The 20,693-nt window shown below is 35.8% G+C and overlaps 1 protein-coding gene across 1 annotated transcript in view; it reads right to left on the bottom strand.

Moving 5' to 3' along the window:
* Positions 1 to 8,645: 8,645 nt before the first annotated feature.
* The window catches only part of LOC145666801 (lipid droplet-regulating VLDL assembly factor AUP1-like), a 71,293-nt gene continuing 59,245 nt past the window's right edge, over positions 8,646 to 20,693 (bottom strand). The window contains exon 9 of the mRNA XM_081734364.1: positions 8,646 to 9,294. Within this exon, the coding sequence (XP_081590490.1) occupies positions 9,142 to 9,294 (153 nt within the window). The 3' untranslated portion in view covers positions 8,646 to 9,141. The remainder of the gene's footprint in view (positions 9,295 to 20,693) is intronic.

Raw genomic sequence — 20,693 nt, 5'->3', positions numbered from 1 at the left:
CTTTTTTCATTAAAATAAAATGAAAATAATACTCAAAAAATTATTACGTTACGTGTTCAGCTTAGCTATACGAATCCACAGTATAAGTAGTAGTAGTAGCAGGAGGAGGAGGAGCGGGTTAGAAACCCCGCAGGGCTCGTTTTTTTTTACACCTTGACTGCCATGCACTGGCGTCTCTGGCATGTAAAATTTGGGGGGACATCCAAGAAAGTGATTTAAATGGTGCAACCTAGCCCAACATATTTATTATCTTCGATTTTATTTGTTATCTTTGTGCTTATCTTCACGACCCCATAAAGTGTATCAAGAACTCTGATATAATCGTTTCGCAACCTGAATATTATATTCCAAATAAATATTATTATTTATATGTTATTCTGTCGTTAGTAAATAAATTAGATTAGAATGAATATTGCATATTTTGTACTTCAAAATATTGGGGGGAGGCGTCCCCCTCGTTCCCCCCGCATGAGATAAATTTAACCTCAACTGCTTCTTCAATTTCAACAGTGACAATTTTCTTTTATTACAACTATAATACACAATACATACACCAAAAGGTCTGGACAACCGCAAGCTGCAACCAATCAGAAACGTGTTTTTAGTTTCTATGGCTAGGGTGGAGGGGTGTTCAGAAGATGCTGTTTACAATGCAGTGAATAGAGTGGGTCAGAGTGGATCATAGTGAGTAGTGGGTGGTTGGTCGCAGTAAGTCACGGGGATGATGGGTCACAATGGGTAACATGCTGTTACCCACGACCCACTGACCCAGTCAGAAAACTCGATCCATTTGATCCACTCCAACTCTGGATTTGACACCACTGTTCTTAAAGAGTTAGTGGAAAACTGTAAACGTGAGTAAAACGCGTAAAAATAGAAAACAAGGAATTGAGGAAGGTTCGTTAAATTAGTAAACTTTTAAAAAAATAATCCACTGCCCTGAAATAGCAGATTCCAATCAATAATAGTATCTGTCCAATGTCGTGCCGTGAAAAATCAGGGCCCGAGGCGAGAGCATACGGCAGCGCCTCCGTACATATGAGTTGTCAATTTAAAGTTGACTTCTCTGGACTATTCTTTCTGCATAATACTTTACTATTTTGTCATGACTGAAATCAGAAAGTTTCAGCATTATTACACTGGAATCGTAAAAGTGTGTAATTACTGAATTCACTGCACCTCCATTTTTCATCTTCCAAAATAGTGATGTCTTAGAGTAGTGGCTTAAGCGTTAGTTTCATAATGATGGGGACGCGAGTTTGATTGCGGTTGTGGCAATTCAACAAATTTTTATAATTTGCAATAGTAATACTTCTGATGTATACCAACATGAAAAATATTCAATTTCTCTGGGTCTAAGAGTTGAGACGACTTCCTTTACAGGTGAAATGCCAACAACACAAAGTTACGTCATCCGTATCAACTTCATTCGTAACTGTCTGGGAAGTAACGTGTTTGGACAAGAATTGATGAATACATGAGGGCTAAGCACGTCCTGACTGCTATAGTATGGGCCAAAAAGGAGTTCCAAGGAATTGTTCCTAGCTGTATACAAATTGCAAATAGTGATTGAACTTACAACGCTAGTCACGGGAATGATTCTATTTAAGATATCACCTCACCTTTCTACCTTGAAGAAGGGCGAAACAAAGTGCATTACTGTTATCAGCTAACAAATATTTATATTTCTTGTTGTCATAAAATGATAATTCTATCTGTAAATCCATAAACGTAATAACAGTGGTCGAAGTGAGACGGTATACGGTGGTCTGTCATACTGCCTCTGGTTTTTCAGTGATGAAGGCATACCGCCTCTGGTTTTTCAGTGATCAAGACATACCGTAACCGGAGAGCAGATGCTACATACCTTTAATAAATCTATATTTGTACACAGTACTTGACGAATAGCTGTACACGTAAAAAGATTTTATTTCTTATGTAGAAATAATTTCCAAGTTCATAACACCAACATTTTCGTTATCTTTTTCCTACCTTTTGTTTTTTAAAATGAGATCTAGTTTATATTTTGATGTGCCTTAGGAAATGTTTAATTCTTATGTGTGTGTGTGTGTGTGTGTCTTCTTGCCTAAATGCATATGTGTTTTGAGCATGCGCGGATTTGGGGGTTGTCTGCTAAGAGGGACGGATCTTTCGGGGTGTTGGACAAGGGCGCCGATTTCTCCTTAAATTTGGAAGGGGTGCATTCAGATGCAGAAGATATACATATGAGGATTTTAAGACAAATTACATTCAAATTATGCCAAATATTGTATATTCATAAATACAATAGGGATTACATGAGCTTTGGGGGGCACGGTCACCGCCAGCCCCCCAGGATCGGCGCCCTTGGGCTTGGAATACCCCTTGTTCGAGTGGAAGGTCCAGGAATACCCATTATATTGCGGACGCTTCACTGTCAGATTACACAGGCCTACAAAAATAAAACAATTCCAAGTTGTTTTGGCTTAGTTAACTAATTCGTGTGTGTTGGGGAGCGCTGAATCCAGGAATGACAAAAGCTTTATTCTGGAACGTCTGGGTTTCGAACAAACGGGTGGTCATTATTGAACAAAAATAATGCGATTTACAGGAACACCATTAACAGCGTATCACAAATTAATGTACAGAAACACGCACACATGTGAAGACAAAAAATTCAGATTGCTTCTAAAATCCTTTTTTTTTTTTAAAGTCAAACTTCGTTTGGAGCTTGTCCTTTTGTAGGTGGCTGCCGGAAGATCCCTAAACAACATCCAGCAGTAGTTTGCCATCATCGTAACACTCCAGTTCACCTGATACCGTCGTTACATGTCTGATATCTTGATGGATGATGAAACTAAAAACACGACTAACTAACCAAAGACTGGGCGCAGCTGGTTGCGATGATCATGTACTAATCCGAATAGCTAAATTACTACAAGTAATTATCATGAACTCTTATTAATCACATACCTATTCAGTTAGTAAACTTGGACATAATCTAAATAAACTTACGAATAATACCGTACTCTTATCTTAAAATCACAAGCAATCGTAGCATGAATCTAACTTCTCATTGCAATTATCCAGTTTACAACCACCACAGGTAAATACATTTCATTCTCTTCTACTACTCCACGTACATGGCGTTAAAACACTAGTCATTTGTTACCAACTCTGATATTTCCCTCTATTCAATACCCAACAATGGAAACGCTCACTGCTCCCATATTGTCAGGAAAGTAAAGGTATGAGTTGAGAAAATGACTTTCAAGCTCATGGAGCAACCAAGCTTACGGAACACATGGCTTCCACCATTTCAATGTCTGTGGGCATTTTCGGTTTCCCAAAAACGTTTTGATGACCACGGTAAAGGCAACCCAAGCCTCTTTTTGAGTTGGAGTCATTGAACTGATGAAGTCCTTGTCGGATATGAGTTTTCTAATATCAGGACCAACAAAAACCCGCGTACTAGCAGTATTTGGGCAACAAACAGTGTAGCCAGAACTACTTACCAACGTTTTACAAATCTAACAAGGAGATGGCAGACTTTGGTAAGTGAACTTCGGCGTCATTTTTTGCGACGAGGTAGTGCACATTTAGAGTTAATATTACAAACTGGGAGAACGCAATGAGCAAAAATAAGGGAGGAAAACCGTCTTAAAAGTTTTCTACTCGACACATATACTTTTCGACGCGCGAATTTATCAAGTGACGGCGTGGCACAGTGAGTGAAGTGTGCAACTCATATGCAAAGGGTCCCGGGTTCGAGTCAATCCTTGTTTTGTTTTTTGCTTCAACTAATAAAGTAACCATTTGTAACTATAAATAAAATATTAATTCACCATATGTTTATAATGAATAAAACAATAGAAATTTTAAAATCACTTGTAAAATCTTTCAATTTGTTCCATGTTAACTAGCAAGAAAATTTAATCTATTCCGTAAATATACTGATATCACGAGTTGTATTATGGTTACGACAGTCAACGGCGCCGATTTGTCTGTAAATTTGGGGGGGGGGGCATTCATAAAAATACATACAATAATACATGTAACAATAAAAAATACATATTCATAAAAATACATGGGGCCTACATGAACTTGGGGGGACAGGCACCCCGGCTCCCCATGATCGGAGCCCTTGACGACAGTCGTTGTGTAATAAATGTTCTTGACGCTTCATGTCTACATCTGTTGACAGTGTGCGATTTACAAAGGAGTTGAGGGGGGAAATTCCCTTTGCTAATACTGGATGTTGCTATAACCAAAGCAGATTTTCCCCTCATTCCCCTTGTAATTCTCACACTGTCAACAGATGTAGACACGAAGCTTCAAGAACATTTTTTACACAACGATTGCGGTAAGAATAATATTTACGGAAGAGATTAAATTTTGTTCCTAGCTAACATGGAACATCAAAAGAATTTACAAGTGATTGAAAATTTCTATTGTTTTATTCAATATAAACATATGGTGAATTAATATTTTAGTTATAGTTACAAATGCCTACTTTATTGGTTGAAGCAAAAAAAAAAAAAAAAAAAAAAAAAAAGTTTGACTCGAACGGGAACCGAAATCGGGGCCCTTTGAACTTCAGTCGCTGAATCTTCTCACTCTGCCACGCCGTCACTTGATAATTTTGCGCGTTGTACATATGCGTCGAGTACAAAACTTTAAGACGGTTTTTCTCAGTCATTTTTGCCCATTGCGCTCTCCGTTTGTAATATTAACACTTTAAATGTGCACTACCACCTCGCAAAAAATGGCCCTGAAGTTCACTTACCAACGTGTGCCGCCTTCTTGTAAGATGTAATCTTACTAAATTTGTTTTATGAACAGATTTATTGTTTTCGGTTTTTCTTTGTAATCTCGTACTCTCATTCATGACACATTACGATATGTGTCAGTGATCCTCGTCCGGAACAATATACATGTATTTTCATGTTTCGGGGAGCACAAATAGATTTAATCTTCAATGTTCATTTTTATTTTCGTTTAATGCATATGCAATTTACCGATTTCCAGCTACCTGTTTGACCACGTTACATTTCGATTGTGGAAAAACTTGACGTCCCAGGAAGAAACGGGGGGTCATTTTCGATTTCGGTGCACTCAGAAGCGTAAAAATCAGCTAAACTTATGCAAACAGCTTTTTGGTTGCAGATCTGTGTTATCACTTGTTCCATTCCTTAGTCAATCATTTGTGGAAACAACGGTTCTGAAAACTTAAAATAATGACTACTTTGATTCATGTTCTGGTGAGTTCTATCAATATGGGTTCCATAGTCAGCGTTACTTTTTCAGGTGATGGCTATTCTGGTTGTAGGGTCAAAATCTGACAACTTCGTCGGTAGCTAGTAATATCTGCATTTATTTTTTAGAACACATACTAAAGGCGTATGTAATATTATAGCTTCAATATATGAAATTAATTGTCATGTAAACAAACTTTGCATCATATACTAAACTTTTCATCGATATCACATTTTTATTTGCACCATTCCAATTAATGTTCTTGTAGTAATTTCCAATTATTTTTGAACTTCTGAGCTTGGAGTCGATTCGTATGGGTTCCAAAACTGTTTCAGGAAAGGGATGAAATTTAGGGATGCTTTAGTACTCGTTCTAACCTATTATCTGATTTACTTAGGCACTGAAACTAAGTAGGTAAAGCACGAGTAGTTTCGACTACAATGCAAAAGAATATACGGAAACGGGAACTTACAGAGAAAAGATAAAGGAACGGATCAGAATTAAGATTAAGGATACTACATGTGTATATTAGATACAAAAATTGAGTAATATTTATTTGAAATAAGGCAATTCCAATTTCTTAGTAATATGGAATGAACTTACCACATTTCCTCCGCATTACACTATTCACCACAAATTTTCCATCCATGTCTATATACGATTCTTGTAGCACAAAAAAAAAAAAAAAAAAAAAAAAAAAAAAAAAAAAAAGATAAAGCCGAACATGACAAAAATGATGCAAGAGTCATGAGGCAACGGGAAGCTATACGAATGCTGCTGCTACAATCTTCAAAGTCTATCAAATAAATTATTGATAGGTATGCACGAAATTCTGTTTACTTTCTTCGTGCGACGGAATCCTAAAACAGTATGTGACGTAAAGTTAATTACATATATATACGTAGTATTATATATATATATATATATATATATATATATATATATATATATATATATATATATATATATATATATATATATATATATATATATATATATATATATATATATATATATATATATATACAGAGTTAGCCTAAAAGAAATAGACAAGTTGTACTATGTATAAAATGTTATGTATGTTTTTAAGCAAAAAAGATTTTACCTGTGATACATGGGTACATACTTCGGACAGTTTTTCTTTTGTTTCAGTGACGGGTGTGTGACGTAAGCGACCTTGCACTCGAACTTGACCTGGACATGACTTGAAGGAATATGGCGAGTCAAGTTGAGAAGGCGTTCTGTGTTCTGGAGTATGCCAAGACAAATTCAGTTACTGTAGCACAACGTCATTTTAGGACAAAGTATGGAAAACCACCACCCACACGGAAGTCCATTTATGAGTGGGTGCATAAATTTGAAGAAACAGGTTGTCTGTGTAAGAAGAAATGAAACGAAATCTTCGTTTTACGTCCCACGGTTATGCCGGTTAGGCTAAAGGAGACGGTGATTATGAGAAATGAGTGAAATGGTGGAATGAAAAAAGTGGGAGGAAACGGGAGAACCCGAGAAAAAACACGAGCACGGTGTTTGTCCACCACAAAATCCACACGGCAAGAGCTTGGATCGAACCAGGCACCCCAAGCACCGGAGGTGAACGCTCTACCACTGAGCCACCGCGCCCTCCCCCCCCCCCCCCCCCTGTGTAAGAAGAAATCCACGGGAAGACCTTCAGTGTCAAATGAAACAGTTGGGCGCGTTCGTGCGAGCTATGCTCGCAGCCCAAGGAAATCAACAACAAGTACAGGAAAGGAACTTGATATCCCTCAAAGACTGTCTGGAACATTCTACGCAAACGTCTCAAGTTCTATCCATATCGATTGCAATTACTGCAAAGTCTCAGTGAAAGTAACAAACAGCAACGTTTAGAGTTTTGCGTGTTCATACAAAATCTTTGTGAAGAAAAATATAACTTCCCTCAGCTGCTTACATTTGGGGACGAATCAACCTTTCACATAGTGGTGTCGTAAACAAACATAACGTGCGTATATGTGGAAGTGAAAACCCTCACGAAATTGTGGAGCAGATTAGGGACTCCCCAAAAATTAACGTGTTTTGTGCTGAATTGCCCACAAAGGTGTATGGACCGTTCTTTTTCCAAGAAGAAACCGTTACTGAAAGAACGAACCTGGACATGTTGCAACTTTGGTTGATACTACAACCTGAAGAAGATAATGACAATTTCATATTTGTGCAGGATGGAGCCCCACCACATTGACATTCCGATGTAAGGGGTTACCTTGACGAAGTTCTCCCTAGGCGGTGGATTGGCCATTCAACTGATGAGAACATGGCTGTAACTCAATGGCCACCACGAAGTCCAGACCTCACACCACGTGATTACAATCTGTGGGGTTTCATAAAAGATAAAGTGTATGTTCCCCCTCCCTCAGAGTCTGACGCAACTGAAAGAACGAATCAGAGGTGCTGTTGCATTGGTGGACAGTCAGACTTTGATGCGTGTTTGGGAAGAACTGGACTACGGACTAGATGTTCCCTTGTAACCAAAGGATCACAAAGGTAACATTTGTAGTTGTATCACAAAACTTTCAGATGTACCCTACATCTCATGTAAGTTATGTCACCATGTCATTAAAACTCTTCATTTGGGGGACCACTAAAGTTGTCTATTTCTTTTAGGCTAACCCTGTATATATATATATATATATATATATATATATACAGATCTTCTGGAGCGAGTAGTCCCTGGTTTGATGTTAAGCATAAAGAATTGTGCTGGATCAAATCGTATCCGTGGGCTTTCTCGGGTTTCTCCATTTTCCTCCCACATTCGAATACAACTAATTCTTTCTACTCATTCAATTTCATTCATCATCCGTCTTCTTTTGCCTAAATACATAACCGAGGATTAAACATTTATTTAAATTTTTCGAATACCGGATCCGAAAAGATGTACTGTGTAAACCAAGCGTTTACAAAATTTCGTGCACATCTGCAACGTTAATCTTGTTTACAAGTCTGAAGGACTATAGCAACATAAATGCGTGCAGAATTCCTACGTATCTTCCTAAACCATAACACTTTGTTTTAAGCACTTTCGGTGTGTTTATCAAACGCTGCATCTTCCCTTTTTGAATTTGTGCTACAAGAATAAGATATATGACACAGATCAAAAATACATTAACATTTAATGGAAGATGAAATCTGAAGAGCAAATATGGTTAGTTCGTTTCTAATTATAGTTAACGAAATACCTCTCAAGTTCTCATACCTTGACCAGACCTTTAATATTAAGTACATGGGAACGTTTTCTTCAAAGCAAGAAAAGAGACGACTTATTTTTGTTCTTTCTTTTTTCAAACATGAACTAACAAATAGTGAATGGCAAACAACTTCCACTAAACATATTAAAAGGGAGTAATCACATCAATGAAAGGTAAAAGACACCATACAAAACATTCACAAGGTTTATTACTTCAATTATGCGAAGTTCAACATAATATGAATCAGAGACTTTTAATTGTTAATATAAATTACTGCTACTGTGTGTACGTATTATGTGGAAAAAGTGTTCGACAATTGACATTATTCACTACACTTAAGAAATATTTACAATTATTTACTTTATTTATTTCACTTTCGGAGAAAGATTGAGTAGTCTTTAGAATAAATTATCAATTTACGTAATCGCCAAGAAAGACCACAGAAAAGAATGAAATAAAGAAAAAGAAAGAAAAAAATAAACTGCAAAAATTCTCTCCCTCTATCCAACATAAAAGTGTCTCCAATTTTATTACTTTTTAACTCCTCTTTATTTAAACCAATTTATAATATATACTATATAAAAAAAAGGGAGATAGGGAGAGAGAAAATGAGAGAGACGATAGGAATTTCAACACTTTGTTTCCAGAAGAGCAGACGTTCACTTCTGCTTTACTTCGTCAATCAGCAATTGTAGCCGGCTATTTTAAGTCCATGTTTTTCTATGTATTTTTTGCGGGCATTTTCAATAAGCCGGGTTTTTCTCTCCTGGAATGACAGCATTCTCTCTTCAGCAGTTCTTGCAAACACGGCAGCAGATGTATCTAACACAGCGTCCTACAAATGCAAAAGAAAAAAAAAATGAAAATCATAAATATAACAGCGTATTAACGTATAATTTCATTCTCATAAATGAAATGAAATATTTAATTGACTTAAAAAAAAAAAAAAAAAAAAAGCTTTCAGTTTGAACTGTATGTGTGTATGTATGGCTGTACGCAATATCTCGAGGACCGCTGGTCATATTTCGATGCGGTTTTCACTAAACGAACAAGCTATTTCCAAGAAAGATTTATACATATAAAAATTTTAAAAAATAATTAATTAAATCTCTAATTTTAAAAAATCTGCAGTTTCTGCAACGTCTGAGGAAAGTATATCCTAAAATATACTGCAACCAAAAATTCAACACAGCAAAGCAGGTTGTATACAACAAAGGGTAAGATGCTTACAACTAAGAGTACAACAACTTTTCCGCCACCTTTTTCCGAATGATTCAACACTTATAATGGGTGTTTGGGTCACTGGCGATATCATAACTGTTTACATGCCTATTTTGTTCAAGTTTTGCCACAATATTACACTTTTTTTTTCTGTGATTGGTAGCCCACTGGAGAAGCATCTTGGAGATCGAAATTGCCAGAAAGAAAACAACTGTTTTACTGACTTTTGTATCTACGAGTATGTTTGCTATTTGTAGTGCCTACATATCTGCAGTTTAGTAAATAAACCTATCGGGAGTCACGATGGCCAATTTCAAGAGTCGGACTTTGATGTCAGGCCGTGTGAATTCGAGGGAGAAAGAGAGAGAGAGAGAGAGATTTCAAATATGGGGACATTCACATATGAAAGCTTAGAACTGGAAAAACAAACGATCGGACAGTATCCATATTTTGAGGAAAATTGTGATTTTTCTGAAGCATAATGAGAATCATAGGTTATCAGTTTATATTTGAAAATGAAATGAAATGAAATCTTTGCGAGTTTTATGTCCCACGCTTATGCCGGCTAGGCTAAAGGAGACGATGATGAGAAATGAATGAAATGGTGGAATGAACAGTGGGAGGAATCGGAAAAACTCCGAGAAAACCCACGCCCACGGTGTTTGTCCACCACAAAGTTCACTTGGCAGGAACACGGTTTGAACCCGGGACCCCATGAATCAGAGGTGAACGCTCTACCACTGAACCACCGCGGCCCCTCAGTTTATATTTGAATTTGCATCGCACGCGCAGTTGTCGAATTAAAGTGGAGAACTCTTTCTTTGAAGAATCAGATGATGGTGCAGTGACAGAAAGATCTTAACATATGGAAAATGAAAAGAGACGGGTTTCGAACCAAGAACTATTCAGTTATGAAGCCACAATGTTAACCACTCACCCAAGGAGAAGGCTACTTAATATATCATGTGTTTCTTGTATATCGCGAGAATTCCAATACTTTCGAGGCATGAAAATTGGAGTAGTAGTCCCCGACGTATGGCTCGCCGAGTCAGCAAAAATTTTTGTGACGTCATAGGTCAAAGGTCAATGACCTTAGCCCGGGGTCAATGACCTAGGGGTACCTAGGACCACCCCCTCTAAATTTTGGCAGGGGTACCTTGGCCCACCCCTTAAATTTTGGCAGGGGTACATAGGACCACCCCCCTTAAATTTTGGAAATTGCCAAATCTAAAAATTTGGTGGGGTAGCCTAGGACCATAGTATGTACCTCTATCAGTATTGGGTGTCTATGTCGTTCCCTTTCATGGGTAAAAAATTGCCAAAAATTCAAATTTCGGGGGTTTTTGACCTAATTTATCCCCTTTGATGAGGTGTTATTACCCTATATAGTTATATGGGCGTATACAGGGGTTCATTACCTTTCATAACATATGGGTATATTAATGCACCCCTTCAAAAATTTGGGAGGGGTACCATGGCCCACCCCTTAAATTTTGGAAATTGACCAATTTCAACATTGGGTATTATAGTACAGGACCCTAATATGTATTAGGTTAAATTTGGGTGGTCCACCTCATTTCCTTCTAGGGGTACAAAATTGCCAAAAATATAAACGTAAGCAATACGTAGTACCACGTGCTTGGTTTTTGGTCGATTTATCCCCTTTGATGACGTGTTATTACCTTATATGGTTATATGGTCATGTATAGGGGTCCATTACCTTTCATAAGATATGGGTATATTTGTGCACTCCTTTAAAAATTTGGGAGGGGTACTTTGGCCCACCCCTTAAATTTTGGAAATTGCCCAATTTAAACATTTGGTATTATAGTACCGGACCCTAACATGTATTATGATAAATTTGGGTGGTCCACCTCGTTCCCTTTTAGGGGTACAAAATTGTCAAAATATAAACGTAAGCATTAGGTTGTACCACGTGTTTGGTCTTTTGGCCCAATTTATCCTCTTGGATGAGGTGTTATTACCTTATATGGTTATGTATAGGAGTCTATTCCCTATCATAAGACATAGGTACATTTGTGCACTCCTTTAAAAATTAGGGAGGGGTACTTTGGCCCACCCCTTAAATTTTAGAAATTGCTCATTTTATATATTTGGTATTATAGTACTGGACCCTAACATGTATTATGATAAATTTGGGTGGTCCACCTCGTTCCCTTTTAGGGGTACAAAATTGCCAAAAATATAAATGTAAGCAATACGTTATACCACGTGTTTGGTTTTTGGTCGATTTTATTCCATTTGATAAGGTGTTATTACCTTATATGTTTACATGAGCGTATACAGGAGTCTATTACCTTTCATAGGACATGGGTATATTGATGCACCCCAGGAGGGGTACCTTGGCCCAACCCTTTAATTTTGGAAATTGCTTAATTTCAACATGTGGTGTCATAGTACTGGATCCTAATATGTATCATGATAAATTTGGGTGGTCCACCTCGTTCCCTTTTAGGGGTACAAAATTGCCAAAATATAAACGTAAGCAATACGTTATACCACGTGTTTGATTTTGACCTAATTTATCTCCTTGATCAGGTCCTATTACATCATATAGTTATATGGTCACGTATGGGGATTCATTTCCTATCATAAGACATAGGTACATTTGTGCACCCCTTTAATTTTGGAAATTGTCCCTTTTATATGTTTGGTATTATAGTATAGGACCCTAATATGTATCATGATAAATTTTGGTGGTTCACCTCGTTTCCTTTCATGGGTACGAAATTGCCAAATTTTAGTACAACCACGTGTTTGGTTTTGGCTCAATTTATCCCCTTGGATGAGGTCCTATTACCTTATATGGTTATATGGTCATGTATATATTGGTCCATTTCCTATTATAAGACATGGGTACATTGATGCACCCTTTAAATTTTTGGAAGGGGTACCATGGCCAACCCCCTTAAATTTTGGAAATTTTCCAATTTGAGCATTTGGTATCATAGTACATGCCTCAACATGTATCATGATAAATTTGGGTGGTCCATCTTGTTCCCTTTCATGGGTAAAAATTGCCAAAATATAAACATAAGCAATATGTTGTACCATGTGTTTGGTTTTTGGCCCAATTTCTTCCCTTTGATGAGGTTCTATTACCTTATATGGTTATATGGTAATGTATATGGGTTCATTTCCTATCATAAGACATGGGTACATTGACGCACCCTTTAAAAATTTGGGAGGGGTATCTTGGCTCATCCACTCGGTTTTAGAAATTGTTTAATATAAACATTTGGTATTATAGTACAGGACTCCAATATGTACCACTATAAAATTGGATGGTCCACATCGTTACCTTTTCATAGGTAAAGAACTACCAAAAAATCAAATTTTGGAGGTTATTGACCCCTATTTAGCATGTTATATGGTTTATTACCTTTATATGTTTATGTTCCCTTTTAAATTTGGGAATTATCAAATAACAAAATTCGGTAAACGTTTTCTAGGACCCATTGGTGTTCCTCTTATGGCCAAATATTCAAAATTTAAAGGTTATTGACCGGCTTTATTATTGAATAAGTACAGGATTTATTACTTTTTCATAAGACACATGCGTATTTGTGTACCAATCTTAAATTTTGGGAGGGGTACATTTCTTATTGTCATATCAATAATTGGTAATTGGATAGTATCTCATTCATTGGGTAAATCATTATGATCACGTGATCAGTTATTAACCTATGATGGGATTAGGAGTCCAGGACATTGGTACATTGAAACTTTGTAGGATAATTTGAGAATGTGTCATTGGTTTTGATTATTCCCGCCAAATATAAACGTAAGCAAGACGTTGTACCACGTGATTGTCCTTGATGAGGTAGTGTACAGGGATTCATTTCCTTTGTTGTGGTACTTCTTAAGTTTGAGTACACACTTAAACAGTTGGTTCTACTCAGGTAAACAATTGACGGACATTATTGACCTTATTGAACATATAATGATATGATTAACTCTAAGACTTAGGTATATCAAGAGAAGTATTCTTTCAATTTGGGAATGGTGATAAACAGAATTTTAACATAAGGTGCGAAATTTGAAACAATACATTGAACTTTAGTCACAGCTCATAGTCTAAGATCATTGGTGGTGATTGATTTGAAATCTGATAGCTAACCTTATTGAATCTTATGACTCATAGACGAAAGGCAATACATGCTACAACAGTTTGAAATTTAATCATAAGGTGATGTAATCTGACACTAGCAAAGTTATTGTTAATGCAATTTGATTGGATGATCACTATCTTTCCTGCAATCTGATTGGTTGATCACTATCTTTCGTGCAATCTGATTGGTTGATGATTTTCAAATCTTTGCTGTATTCAGTTTTAAGTTTTGTTTAACATTTAAAAATCTTGGTTTCGTTCAACATTTTGCACTCACTGAAACCGTTTATTTGTTAATCGAATAGTTAAAAACCGGATAAAGTTTGACGGTTAACCGTGAAACGTAAAATTTTTTTAGTTTGAAATTTTTTGTTTGAAACTTTTTGTTTCGAAATTTTGTTTGAAATTTTTTTTGACAACTTTTGTTTCAAAATTTTTTTGTTTAAAAATTTTTCGTTTCAAAATTTTGTTTAAAATTTTTGTTTGAAATTTTTCGTTTCCAAATTTTTTTGTTTCAAACTTTGAAATTTTTTTTCGTTTCAAAATTTTGTTTGAATTTTTTCGTTTGAAATTTTTTGTTTGAATTTTTTTTCGTTTCAAAATTTTGTTTCAAAGATTTTTGTTTGAAATGTTTGTTTCAAAATTTTGGTTTGACATTTTTAAAAGTTTGTGCACTCATTGGTAAAGAACCGAAACTGTTTAGAACTAAAACCTCTGGCAACATTGTGGTGCAACAGTACACGTCAGAGCATGGGGTTGTACTTGAAATGAAAAAACACAAATCATTGAAATGGATCATTTTATTACACTCCACATACATCCATACCAGATAGTGGTTCTGGATATTGTCGATACAATGTATTTTGAACTTCTTGTACTAGTTTGTCTTTAGCATATAATTTTAATTCCAGTTGAAGTCTTTTAAGATCTATTGCGATATCAATTGGTGGAAACTCAATGTCCATTTGATCACAAATAAACTGTTTATCAATACAGTTATGCACCCAAGAACGATGTTGACAACCATCACAATATCTAGATACATGTTGTACAATATGCATAACACATTTTTCAAAATAGTACTTTTTCAGGAATATACTTGTTTTGTTGCACACTTCCACTGCATGTTTCACACACTGGAGTACGCTGATGAATTTGTTCCATTCTGTTTCCGTTAGATACACCATGTTGCGAGGGGCATGAAATGTACTCTTTTTACGTAACAACACCATCTTCTCTTCGAGGACTGTACGTAGCACCACTTCATGATTTGAGCCTAATGATTTGACTATGGTCACATTTAGCTTATCATTCATTTGGTCGATTCGTGCCATTCTTCACAGGTCAGTTGTACACCAAATTGTTCTGCTTTGCCGAATCGAATCACTGGGTCAAATGTTCTAGCACTGATACCAATCATCACATGTTTTGTTTATTGGATAATAGCTTGCGAAGATGAACTCTTTATCGTTAGAAGTACACATCTTTCCTCCTGAAAAGCACTTGCTCAAATGATTTCGTGGTATGACACTGTATTTGCTGGCTTATAGTTATTGCTGACGTCATTGGTAAGAAATGTGCTGACATTTGAATTTATGGTTTCATCACAGTTGCTGACGTCATGCTGACCAACCAAATTCATACAACTACGGCTGACATGTTGATGTTTGAATTCATGATTTTGCTGACGAATCCGGCTGTGTACTAAATTCAAGTTGATGACTTCGACCCAAGAATCCTTTGTAACATAAAGATACAGATCCAGTATTTAAGAAACGCAGCAGTTCTTCTTGTTTTGATGCTTCCATGGGTAAATATCTTGCTGGTAAAATTATATTCTTATCATTTTCAAGCTTCACTACGATTCTTAATCCAAACTTTGTAGGGATCATTTGGCTAGCTAAGATTCTATAAGGTACATTCTGCTGTAAATCAGTAAATGATTTCATCACATCACGTGTGTTTAGAAACTGCAGACAAGTAGCCATGATGATGTTATCATGAATACTAACTCGAACGATGATGCAAAACTGATGACGTTGCGTTATCATGCTCTGACGTGTACTATTGCACCACAATGTTGCCAGAGGTTTTAGTTCTAAACAGTTTCGGTTCTTTACCAATGAGTGCACAAACTTTTAAAAATGTCAAACCAAAATTTTGAAACAAACATTTCAAACAAAAATCTTTGAAACAAAATTTTGAAACGAAAAAAATTCAAACAAAAAATTTCAAACGAAAAAATTCAAACAAAATTTTGAAACGAAAAAAAATTTCAAACAAAGTTTGAAACAAAAAAATTTGGAAACGAAAAATTTCAAACAAAAATTTTAAACAAAATTTTGAAACGAAAAATTTTTAAACAAAAAAATTTTGAAACAAAAGTTGTCAAAAAAAATTTCAAACAAAATTTCGAAACAAAAAGTTTCAAACAAAAAATTTCAAACTAAAAAAATTTTACGTTTCACGGTTAACCGTCAAACTTTATCCGGTTTTTAACTATTCGATTAACAAATAAACGGTTTCAGTGAGTGCAAAATGTTGAACGAAACCAAGATTTTTAAATGTTAAACAAAACTTAAAACTGAATACAGCAAAGATTTGAAAATCATCAACCAATCAGATTGCACGAAAGATAGTGATCAACCAATCAGATTGCAGGAAAGATAGTGATCATCCAATCAAATTGCATTAACAATAACTTTGCTAGTGTCAGATTACATCACCTTATGATTAAATTTCAAACTGTTGTAGCATGTATTGCCTTTCGTCTATGAGTCATAAGATTCAATAAGGTTAGCTATCAGATTTCAAATCAATCACCACCAATGATCTTAGACTATGAGCTGTGACTAAAGTTCAATGTATTGTTTCAAATTTCGCACCTTATGTTAAAATTCTGTTTATCACCATTCCCAAATTGAAAGAATACTTCTCTTGATATACCTAAGTCTTAGAGTTAATCATATCATTATATGTTCAATAAGGTCAATAATGTCCGTCAATTGTTTACCTGAGTAGAACCAACTGTTTAAGTGTGTACTCAAACTTAAGAAGTACCACAACAAAGGAAATGAATCCCTGTACACTACCTCATCAAGGACAATCACGTGGTACAACGTCTTGCTTACGTTTATATTTGGCGGGAATAATCAAAACCAATGACACATTCTCAAATTATCCTACAAAGTTTCAATGTACCAATGTCCTGGACTCCTAATCCCATCATAGGTTAATAACTGATCACGTGATCATAATGATTTACCCAATGAATGAGATACTATCCAATTACCAATTATTGATATGACAATAAGAAATGTACCCCTCCCAAAATTTAAGATTGGTACACAAATACGCATGTGTCTTATGAAAAAGTAATAAATCCTGTACTTATTCAATAATAAAGCCGGTCAATAACCTTTAAATTTTGAATATTTGGCCATAAGAGGAACACCAATGGGTCCTAGAAAACGTTTACCGAATTTTGTTATTTGATAATTCCCAAATTTAAAAGGGAACATAAACATATAAAGGTAATAAACCATATAACATGCTAAATAGGGGTCAATAACCTCCAAAATTTGATTTTTTGGTAGTTCTTTACCTATGAAAAGGTAACGATGTGGACCATCCAATTTTATAGTGGTACATATTGGAGTCCTGTACTATAATACCAAATGTTTATATTAAACAATTTCTAAAACCGAGTGGATGAGCCAAGATACCCCTCCCAAATTTTTAAAGGGTGCGTCAATGTACCCATGTCTTATGATAGGAAATGAACCCATATACATTACCATATAACCATATAAGGTAATAGAACCTCATCAAAGGGAAGAAATTGGGCCAAAAACCAAACACATGGTACAACATATTGCTTATGTTTATATTTTGGCAATTTTTACCCATGAAAGGGAACAAGATGGACCACCCAAATTTATCATGATACATGTTGAGGCATGTACTATGATACCAAATGCTCAAATTGGAAAATTTCCAAAATTTAAGGGGGTTGGCCATGGTACCCCTTCCAAAAATTTAAAGGGTGCATCAATGTACCCATGTCTTATAATAGGAAATGGACCAATATATACATGACCATATAACCATATAAGGTAATAGGACCTCATCCAAGGGGATAAATTGAGCCAAAACCAAACACGTGGTTGTACTAAAATTTGGCAATTTCGTACCCATGAAAGGAAACGAGGTGAACCACCAAAATTTATCATGATACATATTAGGGTCCTATACTATAATACCAAACATATAAAAGGGACAATTTCCAAAATTAAAGGGGTGCACAAATGTACCTATGTCTTATGATAGGAAATGAATCCCCATACGTGACCATATAACTATATGATGTAATAGGACCTGATCAAGGAGATAAATTAGGTCAAAATCAAACACGTGGTATAACGTATTGCTTACGTTTATATTTTGGCAATTTTGTACCCCTAAAAGGGAACGAGGTGGACCACCCAAATTTATCATGATACATATTAGGATCCAGTACTATGACACCACATGTTGAAATTAAGCAATTTCCAAAATTAAAGGGTTGGGCCAAGGTACCCCTCCTGGGGTGCATCAATATACCCATGTCCTATGAAAGGTAATAGACTCCTGTATACGCTCATGTAAACATATAAGGTAATAACACCTTATCAAATGGAATAAAATCGACCAAAAACCAAACACGTGGTATAACGTATTGCTTACATTTATATTTTTGGCAATTTTGTACCCCTAAAAGGGAACGAGGTGGACCACCCAAATTTATCATAATACATGTTAGGGTCCAGTACTATAATACCAAATATATAAAATGAGCAATTTCTAAAATTTAAGGGGTGGGCCAAAGTACCCCTCCCTAATTTTTAAAGGAGTGCACAAATGTACCTATGTCTTATGATAGGGAATAGACTCCTATACATAACCATATAAGGTAATAACACCTCATCCAAGAGGATAAATTGGGCCAAAAGACCAAACACGTGGTACAACCTAATGCTTACGTTTATATTTTGACAATTTTGTACCCCTAAAAGGGAACGAGGTGGACCACCCAAATTTATCATAATACATGTTAGGGTCCGGTACTATAATACCAAATGTTTAAATTGGGCAATTTCCAAAATTTAAGGGGTGGGCCAAAGTACCCCTCCCAAATTTTTAAAGGAGTGCACAAATATACCCATATCTTATGAAAGGTAATGGACCCCTATACATGACCATATAACCATATAAGGTAATAACACGTCATCAAAGGGGATAAATCGACCAAAAACCAAGCACGTGGTACTACGTATTGCTTACGTTTATATTTTTGGCAATTTTGTACCCCTAGAAGGAAATGAGGTGGACCACCCAAATTTAACCTAATACATATTAGGGTCCTGTACTATAATACCCAATGTTGAAATTGGTCAATTTCCAAAATTTAAGGGGTGGGCCATGGTACCCCTCCCAAATTTTTGAAGGGGTGCATTAATATACCCATATGTTATGAAAGGTAATGAACCCCTGTATACGCCCATATAACTATATAGGGTAATAACACCTCATCAAAGGGGATAAATTAGGTCAAAAACCCCCGAAATTTGAATTTTTGGCAATTTTTTACCCATGAAAGGGAACGACATAGACACCCAATACTGATAGAGGTACATACTATGGTCCTAGGCTACCCCACCAAATTTTTAGATTTGGCAATTTCCAAAATTTAAGGGGGGTGGTCCTATGTACCCCTGCCAAAATTTAAGGGGTGGGCCAAGGTACCCCTGCCAAAATTTAGAGGGGGTGGTCCTAGGTACCCCTAGGTCATTGACCCCGGGCTAAGGTCATTGACCTTTGACCTATGACGTCACAAAAATTTTTGCTGACTCGGCGAGCCATACGTCGGGGACTACTACTATTGGAAATACATTCTTATTTCTATTAGGAATAGTTATTTATTATAAATGTTCAAGCAGACGTTGCAGTGCCGAAAAAACAGTGAATGCAATGTCTCACAAGTAAACGTTATCACCCAACAACGGATACCTATATATACACGAAGTAGTATCCGAGATTAGTAAAAGTACGAAATCTGAACGGGAGAGATCAAACTGTACAAGAGATTGAAGGGTCTAAATCTAACCCATTGTAATCTATAGAAAATCTTATTTGCACATTAGGCTTGAACTTCTACAAGCTTTCTTCGCTGATCACTTGGTCATGGGTTTGGTGCATGTGGTTTTCATTCCCGGTGGGAGTGTACCATTTTTCATTCCTTTTATTAAAGAAATACAACCAACTTCAAAAACGCACTAAAAAGTTGAAAATAACTATTTAAAAAATATATGAACAGACTTCAAAAAAGATACTAAATGGCGAAAAAATAATACAGCGCTCAAATGCAATTTTTTTTTTTTACTATTATCTGTAACAATTTTTTTTTTAAGTGCCAAGCCAAACATATTAATCCCTCATAAAATCAGCATCGAAATAGTTTTATATTAATTTGTTCGGCTTGGCACGACTTAGAATAATTGTTACAGATAATGTTAGTAATAAATTATTTTCTGCTTTTAAACGCTTTATTATTATTATTATTGTTGTCTGCTTTTTAACGCTTATTTTTATTTTTTTAATACCTTTTAGTGCCTGTTTTTGAAGTCTGTTTATATATTTTTTGAAAATATTCTTATTACCCTTAAAGTTATGTGTTCTATTCCTCTTGGGATCAATACCTTCCTTCATATGTTTCACTCAGTACAGCTGCTGCAAACTTCTGGACAAATCCAGTTTCAAATAGCAAGTATGAATGTAATTTTCCTCTATTTGATTTAATCATCTTATTTTTAAAAAAGATCCACACTAAAAACTGAAAAATC

Source organism: Thermobia domestica, chromosome 12 (genome assembly GCF_964235325.1).
Source record: "Thermobia domestica chromosome 12, izTheDome1.hap1.1, whole genome shotgun sequence".
NCBI lineage: Eukaryota > Metazoa > Arthropoda > Insecta > Zygentoma > Lepismatidae > Thermobia > Thermobia domestica.
This window is presented reverse-complemented; position numbering and strand designations above follow the sequence as displayed.